The sequence below is a fragment of the Centroberyx gerrardi genome, chromosome 9 (assembly GCF_048128805.1).
Source record: "Centroberyx gerrardi isolate f3 chromosome 9, fCenGer3.hap1.cur.20231027, whole genome shotgun sequence".
Taxonomy (NCBI): Eukaryota; Metazoa; Chordata; class Actinopteri; order Beryciformes; family Berycidae; genus Centroberyx; species Centroberyx gerrardi.
The window spans coordinates 32,453,065-32,472,984 of record NC_136005.1 but is presented as its reverse complement, the minus strand read 5'-3'; the positions used below and the strand labels follow the sequence as shown (position 1 = coordinate 32,472,984).

The window sequence follows — 19,920 nt, the reverse complement described above, 5'->3', positions numbered from 1 at the left end:
TCCAAAAAAAAGTTTTTTAAGTTGCTGCCCAGTGGGACATTATACGTATATATGTCTCTCTCTGACAAAATAAATCAAAGTGATGCGTACGCGGCGGGATAAAAGAAAAGTAAGGAACTCAATGTAGCCTAATGTAGTCTGCAGTCACATAGCGACACCTGTCCGTCGGCGATAACAGTCCCCGGTAACCCGGACCAATTATAGGGTCGCACCGTTATTTGTGGGTCATTATTTTTTATTTGCATCGCGCTATTTGCATTGCCTCACACGATGAACACTACATATATTTCTATATGATGTCATTTGTTTTTTTTGTTTCTATGACTACGTTTACAACAACAACAACAGCACGGTGTCATTTCCGCTTCTTTTTGCTGTAACAACAGCACGGCGGATAACACTCCGGGAGCAGTCGCCTTTTTGCGCTCGCTATCCCGGTACTTTCTACCATCTACAAATGCCATGGTGTTCATGTCATCATGAAAGACATGAACATCGAGCGCAAAAACAAAGGAGACTGCTACTGGGCTATTATCCGCCGACCGCCGTGCTGCTGTCACAGGAAAAAGAAAAGAAAGACAATTCATATTCAGAAGAACCCATTGAGGTTAAAGAACTGTTAATAAAGACGTTTAAATCTTATTTTGTGTTAAAAAATAAAAATAAAGACATTTGAGAAGATTGGAATTTTTTTAACAAAGCTTTTCTTGTGGAATACCTGATGCGGCCCAGCCTCACCCAGACGCTGCCTCCAGCGGCCCCCAGGTAAATTGAGTTTGAGACCCCTGGTTTAAAGGATAAGGCTGGTGTTTTTTAATGCATTGCTTACCAACAAAATCAGCAATGATTTTGTGTCAAAGAACCATGCCGTTGCTCTGGGCAGCATATTTCATCATCACGATGCACCGGGCCAGCCGACTTTTTCCTCAAACAACTTAATAAGCCGGCTGTAAACACTTTGCGATCTCAGGAAAGTAGTTCCATAGCACCGAAAATAGTCCCCGGCGTAATGAAGAATTTGTTCCCATTTGAATTTGATTTGGTAATAACTACAACAGTCTGACTTTTCGTGGTAACAGTTAGCGATTTTTAAAATTGAAACTATGTCTTTGTGAGCTGTATTTCAAGGTTTTTAGCTTACAATTGGAGCCAATTACGGGTTGACGGCTAAAAACGGTACGTGGGAAGTCAGAAAGTAATGGGAGTAGAGCAAACGCATTGTTGATTTTGTTATTTTCATAGGATTTGTTGATGGTAAGCAATGCATTAAAAAACACCAGCCTTATCCTTTAAGGTCCTTGTTCGTACGCTGCAGTACCGCTTGCTTGATGGCAGGTGTGTGCAGGGTGGGAGGAATCCTTGATGATGTTGTTTGCCTTGCTCAGGCAATGACTGTGGTAGATGTCAATGGGTGGAAGAACAGAGTTTGTAAGTTATTGAGCAGTTTTGACAATCTTTTGTATAGCCTTACGGTCTTTCTCTTTTAGCTTGTCCATACCAAACTAATGCAATCCGTTAAGGTGCTTTCAACGGTGCACCGGTAGAAGTTAGTGAGAATTGTTTCAGCCTCCTGAGAAACTGGAGGCGCTGTAGTACTTTTGTGATTTGTCGATCACTGGACAGGCGACCTGTCACTCACTATGGAAACAACCCTGTATTATATCCGCTATATCCTGTTAATGACACAATTATTTTGAAAGGACACACATTAGAAGAATTGAAATACTGAGGCCATAACCTCATGTCGAAAAAATGTATTGACTTTATAATTTTAGCAAGAAGTTGGGTTGTGGTCCCACTGACTTGCATGGAGTTGGGCCGGGTTTGGAGTCTTTTTGGAGCCAGCCCCTAGCGGACGTTAGAGGAATTGCTTCATGCCACCACTTCCCTATTGGCTTCAAAATTAACCAGTGGTTTTGGCCGCTTACTTTGCCTTCAATGCTGGCGACTGGGTTTCAATTCCCGGCGTTTACGAAGGACATTTCTACCATGAGTTACATTTTAATTTTTAGCTAAGTTTTTCTTATTTAACCATGGCCAAAGCCTATCCCTAACCTTAACCAAGTTGTTTTACTTGCCTAAACCTTCTAAGATTATTTTGTTGGGCATTTTCACCTTTATTAGACAGTTATAAATGGAGAGAGACAGTAAAGATTGGGAGAGAGGGATGACAAAGATCTTGGGCCGGATTGGAACCCAGAACGTTGCGTTTACGTGGTACACGTCTTAGATCACTGAGCCACCAGCACGCCCCCAATTGCCTAAACTTAGCCTAACCGTTACCCAACCTTAAGCTGAAAATGCCATGTCCAATTTGTGTTATTGTCACAGAAACCAATATGTGGTGGAGGAATGTAATTAATTTTGTGGTGGAGATACGTAATTCAATTCGTGGTGGAGGAACGTAATTCAATACGTGGTAATAATCTGTGTCCACAGCACCTAAATCTGTGTTTCAGAGTTCATGTTCATTTCATGTATTTGTGTGAGATCATGTTTGGAAAAAGCTTGACTGTGTCATTGCTTTATCAATGAATGAAGTGAACAGAGCCAATGTGCGTCCTGATTGGACATTTACACATCTTCTCCATCAGTTTCAAAACTGGACAGTTGATGTGTACATCGCTGTTGACAGCAGCCTAATGAGGCTACAGACTTTTAGGAGTTTTGAGGAGTCTTGTTTATTGGTGTCAGGAAGTAGAAATGGGGACGAGGCTTTAACTGGAGCAGCTCCCTTCAACTTGACATGGGCCAGAATGACTGACAGGAGAGGTGGAGGGGAGAGGGGAGTAGTTGATCAGACTGAAGGCTCTGCTGGTTAATAGAGCCTGTCACATCACATCACATCACATCACATCAGATGTCTGCTCAAGTTTTGCATCAGTTCATCCCAAGCCTCTCAGCTCCAACAGGCTGCATGGTGAGATTCTCTCTATTTTAATAGCTCAATTCAAACATACACCACTTCCATGGTTTGCAGTGACTGACTGCACTTGCTTTAGTTCTCATTTGTTGTGTCAAGTGAAATATTGTAGATTCACTTTTGATATTTTCTATTTTGTATTATCCATTCATCCATCCATCCACCCATCAATCACTTCTTGCTTTGGGACGCTTCAGTAGTGTCTTAGTACAGTGTGTGTGTAATACACAATTACAATATATTGTCGCTGTCAGATGAAAAACATTTCAGGAACTAAGAAAAACAGGCTTGTTTTTGGGTTTTGAAAGGGTTTCATAAGCCCAAGGGTTGTAGATTTTTCTCAACCCATAGAGGAACATACAATCCTTCATTTTCGCAGTTAGAAATATATAACAAGTGGCGATTGCAGGGTCCAATCACACTTTGAAAAGACAGACAGACAAATCATTACGGAAGGTAGACAGAGAGACATTAGGGGTGGGCGGTATACCAGTGTCATCGTCAACAACATGATATGGATTTTGCAATACCGTGGATACCGTGATAAATTAATTAAAATATAAAATAAGGCATTTATACTAGTGACAAATCTGGCGACTTTTTCTGACCTTGGGGAACAGTGTTAATGTGTTGAATCCCAAAGCATTTGGCAATAAATTGGTACGGCTGATGCCGGTTTGCTTGCTTGTCTAATCCAGAGAGGTCTGATGATCACAACGCTTCCCACACACAGTGTTGCCCCCCTCCCTCCGCTGAAAGCGGGGCCTGTAGGTTATATTGATATGCAAAGTAGCGTATGATGTCATCTGGCCACTTCTAGCGACTTTTTATATATTATTATATATTATAATTATATATATTTATATATATGTATATATATTGAGTATATTGCCGTTAACTCCGTTCCGTCCGCGGTCTGCCCGTTGTGTTGAGCCTATCTGCATTTTACATATGGGTAAGTGAGCACAGTTAACTAGTTTTGCTTTTTTTTCCCAACCAGCTGAAGTTGTACCGTAAGTAACTTGTAGTGTAGTGTAGCCTAGGATACTAATGTGTAGTGTGGTGTGGGCGTACCGTTGCCAAATAGAAGCTTCTCCAACATTTATTTAAGCAACATTGGTTTATGTTTATTTATCTATTTTGTTTACTGACATGGTGATAAATGACCACAGTAAGAAAAATAGTGGCATTTATATACATTTATATGGCTAAAATACGGAACAGACGGGTTAGAGTTGTCACGGTGGTGCCATTTTGACACTGGTGTAGTTTCCACATACAACCACATACAACTTTATAGTGCTCTCTATTGACAGATGAATCAATACTAAATCACATGGGGTAGAAAATTGCTGCTGCACTGCTCTCTGTGGGTTGAAACTTTAAAGCGTGTTGCACTTTTGGCCCCACCCCAATCAGTGATGTCAGGTATTCAGGTAATCAGGTATTTTGTCTTTGACAGATGATGCCAAACACCTGCTTTGAGTTGGCTTTGATTCGTTTTCTGCACAATGTGATTTGGTGTTGATTTACTCTTTCAGTAAACTTCAAAATGATCCCTTACACATCATCCTGACAGTATTACCTGTTTTTTGTTAGTTTGCTATTCATGACTGGCGGTAGGTCTGTGACATGAACTCATTATCTTGTGCTCTGAAGATCTGTGCTTAACCACTCCGCCAACTTCCACTTTGGTGTGCCAGTGTGGTGAAACAAAACAAAGGGATAAGTCCCACCTATGTTGAAATCCTCAGAAAGAATATTATAACTGTATTAGTGCCCTGCATTAATACATTTAAACATGGCTTTACTGAGGTCATTTTGAGATTACATACAGACATAATTTGTCTTTCGTTTGATAAAGATTGATCAAACTATGTTGAACCTGTCACATTGTCAATTTATCAAAGTATTTGCTGCTGGACATTTTGATTACTGTATGCTCAATTTTCAAGATATCGATATGATTTTTTGTCTGTTTACTAATATGTCATTTTTAAAAAATCACGTTTTTTTTCTGTAACTTACAGTTTAGGAGGGCAACATTGACTACGTTTACATGCGCACAATAATGTGACTATTGCCAATACTGCAATTAAGGCAATAATCTGATTAAGCTGTTTACATGATTGCATAAACTGACAACTCCCCAGTATAATCCCGTTTACATGACTGAAGCACTTAGTTTGATTATACAGAGAGAATTGTGGAAATGGGATATAGGCTAGACATAAAAATAACTTGTTTCCCGCCACTTTAAAATGTCATCAAAACAACTACAGCCATGACTGTGCTCTACCACATCATATTGTTTGTCACAGCCATATGCCTATGTCTATTACAATTACAAAATGGCATGATTCAGGCTTTACTATTGGGAAACCTGTTGGAAAGAAGGAGACAAGACAATGCATGCAATTGTTGCTCCCCTGGCCTGGAGTGTTCGGATGGAGCTGTGTGAACCGCTGTGTCCAATGTGTCTCCAGGATGTCACCGTCTGTCTCCTGTATTCCTGATGATTTGCACTGTAGAAACTTGGAAGCTGTGCGGAATAGCGTACCGGTTTGGTTTACACAAAAACACAGAAGTTTGTGTACCTATTTGGCAAGAGCCTGATGTTGGTTATGCAATATTAAATCAAGGTACCTTCATTGGTTGACATGTGCGTAATTGAAAATGCGCACCACATTGTCAGACATTGGTAAGAATAACCACCTAATCTAGCCCAGTATGACTAAAATTAACTTTTACCTTCACATGGTGAACTAGACACATGCGCAATTTGGTCACAGTCCAAAAAAAGTGACTATGGGCTATAGGCTACATGTCCTATTAATGCGATCAAGATCAATCAATCACGACTTGGAGACGTGATTGATGTAGGTGTAGGCATGATTGATGTAGGATCATGTCCAAATCAAGAAAATGTCATAAAGATAGAATAATAATAAGAATAAGATATAAACTTTTTGCATTTGTAGCACCCACTAGGTGTAGGCCTAGAACTCAAAATGCTTTTGTGGGTGTGCTCAAGCAGTGTTGCTTCAACATGTGTTTCAAATTTTGGTTTTGTCAATTAGTTATGACCAATCTTGTGTTGGGCTGTGTTCCGTTAAAAGTTCAAAGGTTGATAAAAGCCAAACCATTTGGCCTATCAATTATCTTTATGCAACTTTTATGGAGGATGGTCCCAAGATGGCCCACATTACGTTTTGTGTGAATGAGATGAATGGCCTAAAAAAAAGTGATTTTTGACAACAGCAATACATAAAATTTAATGGGTTGTTAACAAGTGGTAACCCTGAAGCTAATAAGCATTTTTCAAGCTTTCTGTTGTTACTAGCATTTTAGCAGTTGTTGGACAGTCTGCAGTCTCTGGTTGCTCTCATCATGTGTCTCAATAAAGCAGGGCTCCAGACTAACTTTGTCCACTAGGAGCACTGGTGCGTAAATCTTTGAGAGCATCAGCCCAAATTTTGGAGCACTACCTTATCATCGACCATCGACATTTAGCACAAGACGTTCATATTTTTTCCACCTTAATTGTTACTGATCAATGCTTTGGTAATAAATACAGGACTTCACAGAAATAAGAATGAGCTGTTTTATTTTAAAAACAGTATTTAAATAGGCTATATAAAGTTTGTGGTAAAATCAGCAAACTTAGTTTTCCCCGCAACTGTTTGGTCACACTGATCAAGAGCCAGATCATTAAGAGGCATATTCAGGTCAGGCAGTCATTTAGTCAGTCAGGCAGGCAGTCAGTCAGTCATCTGTTGCTTCATGAACGGGATTTGTAAACAGTAACTTGATAACTTGGCTTCTGCTCCCCTACAAACTTTAACGGTAACGTTATTACCTTGTGGTATTTAAGTAGTTAGTGGCATTAGGTAATTTAACTTAATTTGTGTGGCAATGCTTCAATGCATTTACTTGAATTTGAACTGAACTGAACACGCGCCGTGGACCTGTACAGGATCTGTGCTTGTTGCAGTATCTCAGCCACGTATTTGTGTGAGCCATTCATGTCGGAAAGCGTATGTGTTTGTCTTTTTCACGCAATCACCTGCTGTTGACTCTTCATCTGATTTGTCCCCCTCCTCAACAAATTGGCACCAGGAAGGTCTTTTCTTTAAATGAATCGATTGTTCTTTTCATTGTTCGTCTCACTCTTACCAACTAGACAAAACTCACGCACAGTATAGAAATATAGCTCCACACTCTAGTCTCTCTCTCTCTCTCTCTCTCTCTCTCTCTCTCTCTCAGCAGACATTAATTATTTTCCTCCCAGTGATCAATGTGATGTACGAAATTAACGTGATATACAATGATAATAATAATTTTAAAAAAGGTAGGGGGGGTGGCATGTTTGCAAGTTGCACTGGTGCTCCTAGTTACAAATTTTAGTCGCACCATCTCTGCAACCATTTAGTCGCAAAATGCAACTAAATGGTTGCACTCTGGAGCCCAGCAGTAAAGTGATATAATCATCCATGGTGTAAAGTAAATTAACATGGTATGGAAAAAATATTTACACAGTAGACTTTACAGTAGTTTCACAGTAGGAAAAATAATTTACTTTGCCACCAATTTTACTATGGACTTTAAACCTGCAATAAACGATATCAGACCATATAACCAATCCTGAAACTAATTTGTGCTATGTGGAGATTCCATTGAGACATAATCATATTAATCAATATCCACACATTCCAGCTATGTTGCTGTTTTCACCTCTTTTCTAAAGCATGGGCTACTTAGGGCTACAAAAGCTAGATAAACTATCAAAAACTGAAAAAGTGACACCCCCCAGGATCTAGGCCTAATGGCAGTAGAAACTGAGCTGTTCCTGACAAATTAAAATCATTGAACTGGATCTTTAAATTGCTTGACTTAATTCTGAAATATTTTGAGTGATGGAGGTGTTTGATGTTGCTGCTTTGTCAGCCCAGTAATTCAGAACCAGTATGATAAAGGCTGTGATTAATATGACTAAAGCAGGTGAAATACTTTGAATACAACATATCAATATGAAGTGCATATTTTCATAATTTTCTTCATGTAGGCTAGACCTTTTAATGTCTCTCCACTCAGCTTTAACCTTACTGCACTCACATTGCTTTTAGAAAGAGCTAATAGACTGCAGGCCTGTGTGTGTGTCTGTGTGTGTGTGTGTGTGTGTGTGTGTGTGCGAGTGTGATTGTGTTACTGTTGGCCAGGCAGTGAGCCAGTAGCACTGTTGGCTGTGACCTTAAATTACACCTGACCGCTATGGTTGGAAAAATTACTCTCATAATGTAATCTATTACAGATTATAGATTACTCCTGTTTTACCTGTTCAATGAACTTTCTCATCAGATTTTAGCATCTTGTTTTCTGAGGCAGTGTTGAACTCTTGAAGATTACATTACATACCTAATAAAAAGTACAGTAATCCTATTAATCCACCACTCATCATCCCTGACAGTGACTATGTCCAGTGACAGACCGGTGACTGGTCTTCTGGTTTGTAAGATTAAAGTAATTTTCTTGTATTTATAAAGCTATTTAATTAGGACTGTTTAAAGAAGACATGGTTAATATCTTAATTGAGGGAACAGATTGACAGCTGTAAAATTCTCAAAAATCCATTTATTTTTACTGGCTGCAGAGAGCTTTACATTTGTCCTTTGTCGTCAGAGTCCTTTAACAGTATTAACCGATGAAATTATTTTTATGGAGATGCTAACACTTAGTATTTGCTTTACTTGAATGTAAGGAACATTTTTCTATGATGTGCAACCTTAAATTAGGCCAGGAAATTTGAACCTGACAAGAATACCTTGTATTTGAGGCCATCTGTAATACCTTTCCCTGTGAAAAAAAAAATTCAGTCTCTTGGAAATTACAGTGATCAGTACTGCATATATACATTCACTGCACAGTTAAACTGTGCAGTGAAAGGTATGTGAATTTTGGAAAAGCCATTGTAATGTGCTATTAGTTGATTAGCCCGCTCACCTTTGTAGTTAATTTTCTAAGGTAAAGCTTTGGATTAATCAATGGTCATTGTCAGTATGTTCATAAGTGTTTGTCTTTACTTTAGATCAGCAATTCTTAGACTTTTCCAGCCCAGAACCAAAACAACAAATGTATTCTTGCCCTGGGACTTATTAAACCAGACGCCTTAACTGACACAAGTATTTTATCGTCGTATTTACAAAACATCTGCTGGTTGCAGTTGGAGCTTTTACATTCACAGCGCTGAGCAACCCTGTTACTATCGACCAACTGACAATGTCTGTAGTGCGGATTCTTAATAATTACCATCATTCCAGCTAAGTAATTCTTTTGGAATAGTGACACTGGCTCACTGGCTTGCATTATGTAAATATTCAAACCAATTAGAACAACGAATCATATGATGTAGACACAGTGCACCACTAGGTTAGCTGGCAAACAATGTTACGTAGCTTAGCACATGAGAGCAGTGTTTACCATTTGTATGTGATGTGAACGTCATCCACAGCGATCCCAATCAGATTTTCTTAATACAATATAGATGCGCGCATGTTCCCCCATTTATCATTCTGCAACCAAGATTCCAGGCTAGGGCTGGGTGGTTTCATGGTCATTTTTGTTTTTCCATTCACAGTGTATAACCGAGTTGCTCGTGTGGTCGGAGAAAGAATAACAATGTTTCACCCAAAAACAAAAATCCACTGCTGTAATTTGGCAGCATTTTGGATATCGACCTAATGAAAAAGGAGAGCCAGCAAATTTAGATGAAGTGGTGTGCAAGATTTATATGAAAAACGTCACGACTTGAGATGGAAACACTTTAACTTTAATTTAACTTTAATTTAACGCAACGTAAGGTAACGTTACTCATTTATCCAGTCAAGTGGAAGCCATTTAGAGTTAATTATTCATCAGACTTCTTGAATTTAGCCATTGAAACTAAAATCTAATATCTCCCATTGACAATGAGGTCACCAACCTAGCTCAGTCTTTTAAGACCCTGTCCGGCAGTACTGATAATATAGGCTGATCTTCAGAAAATGATTGACGCAAATATGGACAATATCAAAAGTACAACCAACCGTCTTGCTGAATTAGAAGACTATACACAACGGTGTATCCTACGCCCCCCCTTTTTTTTCTCTATAGCATGGTGTCCTTATCTATAAAAGACTGTATCTAAGTAAACATTAAGTTGTCGCTGTTTTAGCAGGACTACTATGATCTCTACTCACTTAAAAACCTGTATACTTTGACATGGTTACTATATACTGTAATTTGTTTAAATCTTCTATAGGAAACGTTTAGTTGATGATGGTGGTGGTGACGATGATGATGACGATTATGATCATCATCATCGTGAATGATGAGGATGATGTAAATAGATAGAATGAGCTTGATTTAGTGCTGGCTTCACAAAGAAGACATCAGTTGCGCTTTTATTTTTATGTTTTGGGGTCCTCACTGTTACTTTGTTATCCTTGAGGCTACTGCTACTTTTGCCGCTGTTCAGCCAACCATTGAGCTGGGCTATGTCCTCCCCCTGATCTATTTACTTATTTATTTTGTTGATCTATGCTTCAGGCCTGGATTGTAGCCTTGCTTACTTTTTCACAAATTGTATTGGAATGCTTGTCAAATTGCTGTACACAAGCACTTGGTTTGCAGGGTGCTCCGCCCAAACCAGTGAGGGGTCATTCAAAAGTCTAAACCAAATTCAAAATCAAAATCAAATTCAAATCAGCTTTATTGGCATGACAGGAAAGAGTCATATGTTGCAAAGCAATACAGTGCTTCAATTGTAATAACATTGCAAATATTAACCAATAGTCTAAACCAAATCAATATCAGTCAGGGAGAGAAAGGCAGTTTTATTTGATGGGAGGGGTGGAGGGGCAAGATTGTTCAAAAATCTGTGATGGTTTTATTGGTTGGAATTTATATTTACACCTACTGGTGCAGCATGAGGTCACCATTAAAGATACTCCAGAAAGTAAAAGTAATTGGAGTTCATTTCATGGGGACTTTAATTGTAAGCTTCCGCCCTCTTTTATTATTCCACCCCTATTGATTAGGGGTCCAAGCACGTAGTGCTGGAACTGCCGGACAGGGTGAAAGTAATTTCTTATTCTTGTGCCACAAACAAAACAAAAGGTGTCTTAATTGCTATCAAAAAGAAATTAAATACCATAATTGGTAGTTGTAGGGGGTGGTGAGGGAAGGCATTGCTACACAACGGTGGTGCTCAGTGACATCAAATACTGCATTTCCTCGTTCAGTTCGGTTGACTAGTTCGGAACTCTGAGGTTTGGATAAATGTGGTTTTACTGTAATTAATAAATATTATACATATATTTATTATTGTATAAATATTAGTAAAATATTTGCCTTTTTTTTAATTTATTTTTTTACATTTTCTTACATCTTTTCTGTGTCGTTCAGCTTGTCGATCAGGAGGGGTGGAAGGTGACTGGCCGAGTACTGATCCATAATTTTTGTCTGAGTTGATTTCTTTAGGAGAATTCAAATCAATGTTAAAAGACTTGGAGGAAAACTTGATCGGTCAGTGTCTCTGCCATTCATTTACCTGACCTGTTTTAAATGTATGTGTGTGTGTTAACTGTTGTTCTTGTTATGCTGTTATGTTGTCCTTGTATGTAACTTTGTACTGCTGTTCAATGCTGCCCTCTTGGCCAGGTCGCTCTTGTAAAAGAGATTTCCTTTTAATCTCAATGAGATATTACCTGGTTAAATAAAGGTTAAATAAAAATAAATAAATAAAAATAAATTAAATGAAGTGTTTACTTTTCAACACTTTGTGAAAGCTCAAATCAATCCAGTGTGCGGTCAAATCAGGAGTGGCATGGGGCTGACGTCTGAAATCCAAATTTCTAGAGTGAAACTGGTCACATCTTTCAGTCAATCCAAAGGCATCTTTACAAAGATAATTTATAATGGCATAAAGCCGAATCTGTCCTGGCTAAAAATTCTGTGTAAACATGACATGCCGGTAAAAAGGAGGGCTACGTTATCCTAGCATTGACCCACCTCTCAAAAGAATTTAATCAGTGTAAAATGAAGCCAGACAAATGCAGGTACAAATGCCATGGTAACCGTGGTAACTATCTGCGCCACAACAAGTGTTCCATCACCTGTGCGTAAGATGCGCATGGAAGTTGTGGCAAACAGTCACTTGCCTTCTGCTTGAGGTGAGGGAGAAGTTAGGTCAATGGAGACTTTGTTTCAATTCAAGCACTTTAGCTAGCAAAACTGTTAACAGTAACATTTAGAATCTACTGGATGTATAAATGGCCTAGTTTTAAAATGATATCAAACAACAATCATCCATGAGATACAGTTCCCGCAGATCCCCCTCCCACAGTGTAAAGATGATTGCACCAGGTAAAAGGTGGATAAAGGACGCTTGTGGAAATGTATTATTATTAATTCTATCGCAGCTCTACTATGGCATTTTTCGCTGGGCCAGCTGTCTAAAGATGGTTCAAAAGAGGCGTTCACATACCTTGTTGTGCAGTCGCTCCAAATGCTCCATTAAACTGCCACCACCAAGAGGGGCTGGTCATCCAGGGCAATAAATTCAATAATCCTCTCTCTCCTTTTTTCTGCTGTTGTGGTGTAATTTATCTTGTTTTTTCAGCGCATCTTCTAATGTTTGCTGCCTGGGCGCAGACTTCTCGCTAGCTACTATCTGTGAGAACTTGTACTCCTTCAAATGTTGTTTCTTCAAGTGCCTGGTTAAATTAGTAGTAATGAAGCTATAGCTAAAGAAGCTCTCTCTTTCTCTCTCTCTCTCTCTCTCTCTCTCTCTCTCTCTCTCACTCTCTCTCTCTCTGTTAATCTATCTATCTATCTATATCTGTCATATAGGATGAGTTTCATCCGTTCATTGAGGCCCTGCTGCCCCAGGTCCGTGCCTTCGCCTACACCTGGTTCAACCTCCAGGCCAGAAAAAGGAAGTACTTCAAAAAACACGAGAAAAGGATGACTAAAGAAGAAGAGAGAGCTGTCAAAGACGAACTCCTAGGGGAGAAAGCAGAGGTGGGATGGATAAGTAGATAGATGGATTGTAGAGATGGGACTTTTGAATTTGATTTGTTTCACAAATCGAATAGCGGCATGAATTTTTGATTCAAATTGAATAGTCACACCAGTGTCTTGCAATGTAGCAATGTAAATAGGCCTGATCAGAGGGAAAAACCCATGTCAATGCAAGGTGTAAATGCACAGAGCACACACTGCGATGGGTAGAAATATCATCGTTGCAGGTAGAAACGTCATAACCTCATGTAGAAATGTCATTCCCGCTTGTAAAAACATCAATGCAGGTAGAAACATCAACGCAAGTAGAAACGTCATCAACGCAGATAGAAATGTCATCACTGTGGATATAAGTGTCATCACCGCGGGCAGAAACGGAATCACCGTGGGTAGAAACGCCATCACTGCAGGTATAAGTGTCATCACCGTGGGTAGAAACATCACTGCCACAGGTAGAAATGTCATCACCACGTGTAGAAACGGCATCACTGTGTGTAGAAACATCATCAACTTAAGTAGAAACGTCATCACCATGGTTAGAAACGTCATTACCAAAGACACAAATCATCACTTCAGGTAAAATCTTCACCACAGGTACAGATGCCATCACTGCAGGTAGAAACATCATCAAGGAAAGTAGCAATGTCATCACCGCAGGTAGAGACGTTATCACCGCAGGTAGAAACATAATCACTGTGGATATAAGTGTCATCACTGCAGGTAGAAATGTTATCACCGTGGGTAGAAGTATCACCACCGAAAACAAAGGAAAAGTAAGACCAGGCTGTACAGCAACAGGAGCCACGTCAGTTTTTCTTGCCTCCTCCCCTTCTACTTGCCTGCTTTGCAAAAAATGACAATCACAAATTAGACAAAATGCAGACATCCAACACGACCAGATGGAAATCGGCATGATCAGATTGTTCATTATTCAAACAGCATATCCAGACGCAGATCACATTTTAATACCAGATGTATATTAAGTCTAAAGTTTTCATTTAGCACAGTATTATTCCTCAAAAAGAGTGTTAATATACAGTATCTCTGTGGTGATTTTGAGGGTTGGCTCTCCATCAGTCATACCTGCTTAAATGGGCTCAAGCACCCTAGCATACAAATCACTCAGTTTCTAGCCAACTAACCACATGATCCACACCACCCATCTACTTTGTGTCTTGTGCTTTGTTTTGTTTCCTTGTGTCTTATTTTGTTGCATACTGTATTGCATCATTTTGTTTTATCATTGATTGTTGATTAGTTAGATCTAGGCAGGCTTGTTCTCTGTAAAGTCCTTGGAGACATGCTTGTGATGAAGGGCTATATAAATAAACTTGATTTGATTTTAAAAAGGGACCAATGTATTTTAGTCAGGACTTTGCTTTTTATGTAACTGAAGTTAGTAAATAATTGAAGTAATTATTGTGTATTATCCATTCTTAAAGAAATAATATCCAGATGTCAAAAGTTGATCTCAATGTCCATTAAAGCTAATCTGGGATTTGACTACTCATACCCATTGCTAGTGGTTAGGTAGATAGTGAGACAGGGATTTGAACCTCTTAACTCTGGAGATGGTTGGTATCCTATTCTGGTTGTACCCACCATGCAAAAATGTGTGCACTCTGGGCATTGTAAGGAAAATGTCCACCTAATGACATACAATCAGTTATATGTAGGTAAGAGCTAAGGAAAGTCTTCTCACTCACCTACAGTGTAATATGGATTCCACATCAAAAGATGGAAAGAACAGGCTGGCTGGTTTTGATTATGGGTCTTTATTGGCCTCTAACAGTGTTAAAAGAATAACTTTTAACATTGTTTAGCTCTCTGTCCCAATACTTAAGCTTTAGAAAGACTAGATTTTCCTCCGTTCCAGTACAGCAAAATCATCAGTGCTAATTTAAAGGAACAATCAGTAATATGGACTCTTTAGTAACATCAAACGGCAGCCACAGGATCTACAACAACATTGGCAATTGTGTGTCGTCCTCCACAAGTCCCAATAGCCTTTAGCCACTTACTAGCAACAGGTTGTTTGTGAGCATATTGCTTAACAGATATCTATTTATGTGCAGCGAAGCTGTGGCGAGCTAACCAGTGTTTCCCCTATATATTGTACTGTGATGGGCTGCCACAGTAAAATCATGACCCGCCTGCTGCAAATGTGCAAGACCTTTTTTTTTAATCAAATGTATTTGTATACACTGGAGCTGTTTGCTATGTAGCTTATGTGGCTAACGTTAGCTACATCATAGGTTGCTTCCCCGTCCAACAAATGTAAGGCCAACTCTGCATCAGTCTTTAAGTTTTTCAGAGTCCTAAGCTACCTCTACCTTTGAAATGCTGCAGTAATGTTCACTCTGGTTTTGGTGCGGGCTTTGTCAATGTGGGCTTTGTCTGGCTTTTGAGGCTTTGTTGCAGTACATTCTTGCATGGTTACGCAAATGAAACTTAAAGAAGTTCCGAACGCAAGGGGGTGTGTGGATAATTTCCACCAAAGCATAGTATGGGCCAGACTGCTTGCGATCCCCCGCTGATATATTATGATTATTTTGTGCAACGAGCCAGTAAAATATTTCGGATTGTTCCTTTAACTCTGAGAGTATAAAAATGAATACTATGCTAGTGTGTATATAAGTCCACAGCCATCAGAGTTAATTTAAAGGAATAGTTCACCCAAAAATGAAAATTCAGTCATTATCTACTCACCCCCATGCCAGTAGAAAATCGGGTTTGTTAGTCCATACAACAGTCCCGGAGCTTGCCAGCTGAAGTACGTTGCAGCGTTCTCCAAAACAACTGAAGCTGCTGGGGTCCTGTCTTCAGACCTTAAAAAATTACGGAAAATAACTATAAAATGGCTCCATGCAGCTCTTCCAGAATAATCCAACTCTCTTGAAGCCAACAGATCTCAAAGTGACTTGAGAAGACCGACATTTACACCATTATTTAGCTGAGCCACTCTACCTGTTGTTTTCAAAATACGTCATCGTGCACCCCGGCCTCGATACGTAAGACTAGCTCCAATTACCAGATACAAGACTTCCGGTTTGGCCGTTTAGCCTTCAAAATAAAAGCGCAAGATTTTAAATAGGTAGAAATACTGTTTTAAACCAATTCCTTTGTATTTAATCATCAAATTCAACAAGTGAGCATCCATATTAATGCTTGATGTCCACTTTAGTCTCTGTTCTGTATGTATTGTGCACAGTGTAATACATGCAGCGTTTATAGTTAAAATGGCACATATTATGGCATTTTTCATTATTATTATGACAAACATTAATATAGGAGTCTTACCTATCTAGGCTGGGGTGCGTGCAAACGTGACGCGATTTCAGCTATATAATGGTGTAAATGTCGGCCTTTTCAAGTCACTTTGGGATCGTTTGGCTTCAGGAGACTTGGATTATGCTGGAAGAGTTGCATGGAGCCATGTTATGGTTATTTTCCGTTATTTTTTGAAGTCTGAAGACCGGTTCCCAGCAGCTTCAGTTGTTTTGGAGAACGCTGCAACGTACTTCAGCTGGCAAGCTCCGGGACTGTTGTATGGACTAACAAACTTTATCCGATTTTCTACTGGCATGGGGGTGAGTAGATAATGACTGAATTTTCATTTTTGGGTGAACTATTCCTTTAACACTTGATAATTTTGAACAGCTATCCCAGAGCCATATCAGCTCTGTGACTGGACAAATAACTCTCAGTTAATGCTTGTCAACTCCAAAAAAGTATTACTGAAAAATAATCACTTATTAACACTGAAAATTGTAGGTTGGATTTGGTCTGATCTTTAAAATCATGATGAAAGTCATGAAGGCATTAAAAAGACCAAATTTAGATATTTATCCAAAAACAGTATGCTATTGAGTGATTTTTCTTTTCAATGTTTTTCTATTTCCAGGTGAAACAGAAGTGGGCCAGCCGTCTTTTGGCCAAGCTAAGAAAGGACATCAGACCTGAATGCAGAGAAGACTTTGTCCTGTCAATCACAGGGAAGAAGGCAGCGTGTTGCGTCCTATCTAACCCCGACCAGAAAGGCAAGATGAGACGCATTGACTGTCTCCGACAAGCTGACAAGGTAAATTAAACCCTGTTAATACTACTCCTAGCTAGATATTTAGTCTAAGAAGTTTTGTTCCAGAGTTATGTTTTCACCAGGGAGCAAAACATGTTGGAAGTTGAGCAGGTGAATATGATTCGGGGCTACAATTTAGGGTTAGAATGGTACATGGAGCAGATATTGTCCTTTTATTAAAAATCAGATATCAGCCACTCATTGTCATCCATTTCTGATATGGTGGATATGATGCATTATTTGATTAATTACATACAGTATTTATTGTAGAATAGATCAATACTACACTGGTCGTCTAGATCAGGGGTCTTCAACCTTTTTCAGCCCAAGGACCCCTTGGTCGATAGAGAAACAGAGCAGGGATCCCCTAGATTTAAAAAAAATAAAATTGTGTTGCATTTTAAGCCTGGCCTATAATAACATATTTATAATCCCGTATTAACCTATTTATATACTCAGTTATTATGCTTACGGTTGCTAAAACCTTTATACATCATTATTATTGATTATTATTATTATGATTATTATTGATGAGGCTTATACATTTTTTTTTTTTTTTTACAATGAAACATTTAGCTTAACTTTAGCTTCAGGATAACACATAGGCCTACCTCAGTGAGATGACTGACCCTGGTGAGTGGCACACAGCTTGTCTATTCTGGGGGAGATGGAGGTTGTCAGGCAGAGCATCATATCATCCTCAGGCTGCAGTCTTGAACGGTATTTACTCTTCAGGTAGGTGAGGGAGGAGAATCCACTTTCACAAAGATAAGTTGTTGCAAAAGGCAAAAGGCTCACCATTGCCTTTGCTGTCAGCTGGTGGAAGGCTTTCTGGCAATAGATCCAGAACTGGATGAGAGGCCTTGACTCATACACATTCTTATGCGTACTGTCTGTGGATAGGTCAATCAGCTGATCTTCCTCAGAGGCTGTCAAGTTTGAGCCGTCCGATGCATTGTGTTTGAATGGAAACTGTATCCATGTCTTGTCCCTTCTCCAGGACTCAGCCTCAGAAAAGTATTTTTCAAATTGACTTTCGAGTGCCTCCAAGCGTCCAACAATTGCACGTTTCATGTCAGGCGAGCGCACCGCAGAATCAGCCAACTCCTCCATTGACAGAAACATGGAAATGTTACCTCTCCTGATTCACTCTCTCCATCTTTTTGTTTTCTTCAGAAAGCCTTCCATCTTGTCATACAGCTGAATGGCATGTGTATTGCGGCCCTGCATAGAACCGTTCAGTCTGTTCAACTCTGAGAAAACGTCTGCCAGATATGCCAGTTTAGTGACCCAGACATTGTCATTGAAATCCGCAGCCAGCTCCGCGCGGTTTTGACCAACTAAAAACTCGTGGATAGCTGTGCGTAACTCGAACACGCGTGCCAATACTGATCCACGAGAAAGCCATCTGACCTCAAAATGGTAAAGGAGCGCATTATGTTCCTCTCCCGTAGCATCGCAGAGAGAAGCAAAGAGACGCGTTTGCAAGGCACTCTTCTTAATAAAATTGACAGCCTTCACAACAGTGTCCATAACGTCAGCAAATTCAGCACTCATTTCTTTGGCAGCGAGATATTCTCTGTGTAACATGCAATGAGTCCACAGAACTTGTGGGGCGACATTTTTGACAAGCGCAATCAGTCCACTTTTTTGACCAGTCATAGCTTGCACACCGTCAGTACAAATCGCAACACATTTTGACCAGATTATGTCATTTTCTCTGAAAAAGTAATCAATCACTTTGAAAATTTCAGAACTTGTTGTGCATTCAGGAAGCTTCTTACAAAACAAAAATTCCTCACACATTTCATTTTGGTCAACAAAACACACAAATGCCAAGAGCTGTGCGTCCTTGGACATGTCCACAGATTCATCCAACTGTAATGCAAATGCCTCCGCCAATTTTAGTTTCTTGATTAATTGCACCCTCACATCAGATGCCATTTCACCAATTCGCCAAGCAATCATTGTGTCTGACAAGGGGATAGTCTTCAGTTTATTTACATATTCATCATTCCCAAACATTGTCTTGCACATATCACTGGCCGCGGGCAATATCAAATCTTCTGCAATTGTATATGGTTTTTTACATTGAGCAATGCGAAGAGCAACTTGATATGAGGCTTTCAAAGCAAGCTCTCCAACTTTCGCTGATTTTCTCATCATTGTCTGTTGGCATTGGAGAGAGTTCAGACGAGCCTGATAGTGTTCCAGTGTTTTATCTTGCAAGTGGCCATGATTCTTCTCCAAGTGTCGCTGCAGCTTTGATGGCTTCATGCTTTCGTTTGAGAGCGTCGCCGAACAAACAACACACACCGGCAATTCAATCCCTTCAGTTTCTTTGAAGGTAAATCCAAACTTTAGGTAGGTTTCTGAATATTTTCAGGACTTCTCTCTTTTGCATTTACCCTCTGCCGCTGGGGCAGGTGCTGCTGGGGCAGGTTCACCTGTGGTCTCGGACGAGGTGGAAGGAGTAACGGTAGGATCCCGAGCTCGAGGCCTAGTTACTGTTACAAAGCGATCCATTCTACTTCACATATTAACCTAGTAGTAGGCTAGTTATTAATTATTTTAGCATCGAACTGCATTTTAGCCAACACTTAGCTTGCTAGCAAGCCAGCTATTTTTTTTCAATGGCGGTTGGTCACGTGTAGGCTCTGCATCACGCACCGTGGTTGCATGGGAATCATTCATTTTGTAAATCGTTTTTGTCAAAAGTATCTTATTATTGCCTATTAATGCTTGGAGTTTACTCAATATTATTATTTTTGTCTAAAATACATTTTTAAATTTTTCACATAAATTATTATGACGAAAATTGGCGGACCCCCTGCAGTACCTCCGCGGACCCCCGGTTGAA

At 39.6% G+C, this 19,920-nt stretch overlaps 1 protein-coding gene across 1 annotated transcript in view; it reads left to right on the top strand.

Moving 5' to 3' along the window:
* Nucleotides 1-19,920, top strand: part of nfic (nuclear factor I/C) — a 103,080-nt gene that overhangs the window by 8,752 nt on the left and 74,408 nt on the right. The window contains exons 2-3 of the mRNA XM_078285446.1: nucleotides 12,812-12,982; nucleotides 16,887-17,063. Of these exons, the coding sequence (XP_078141572.1) occupies nucleotides 12,812-12,982; nucleotides 16,887-17,063 (348 nt within the window). The remainder of the gene's footprint in view (nucleotides 1-12,811; nucleotides 12,983-16,886; nucleotides 17,064-19,920) is intronic.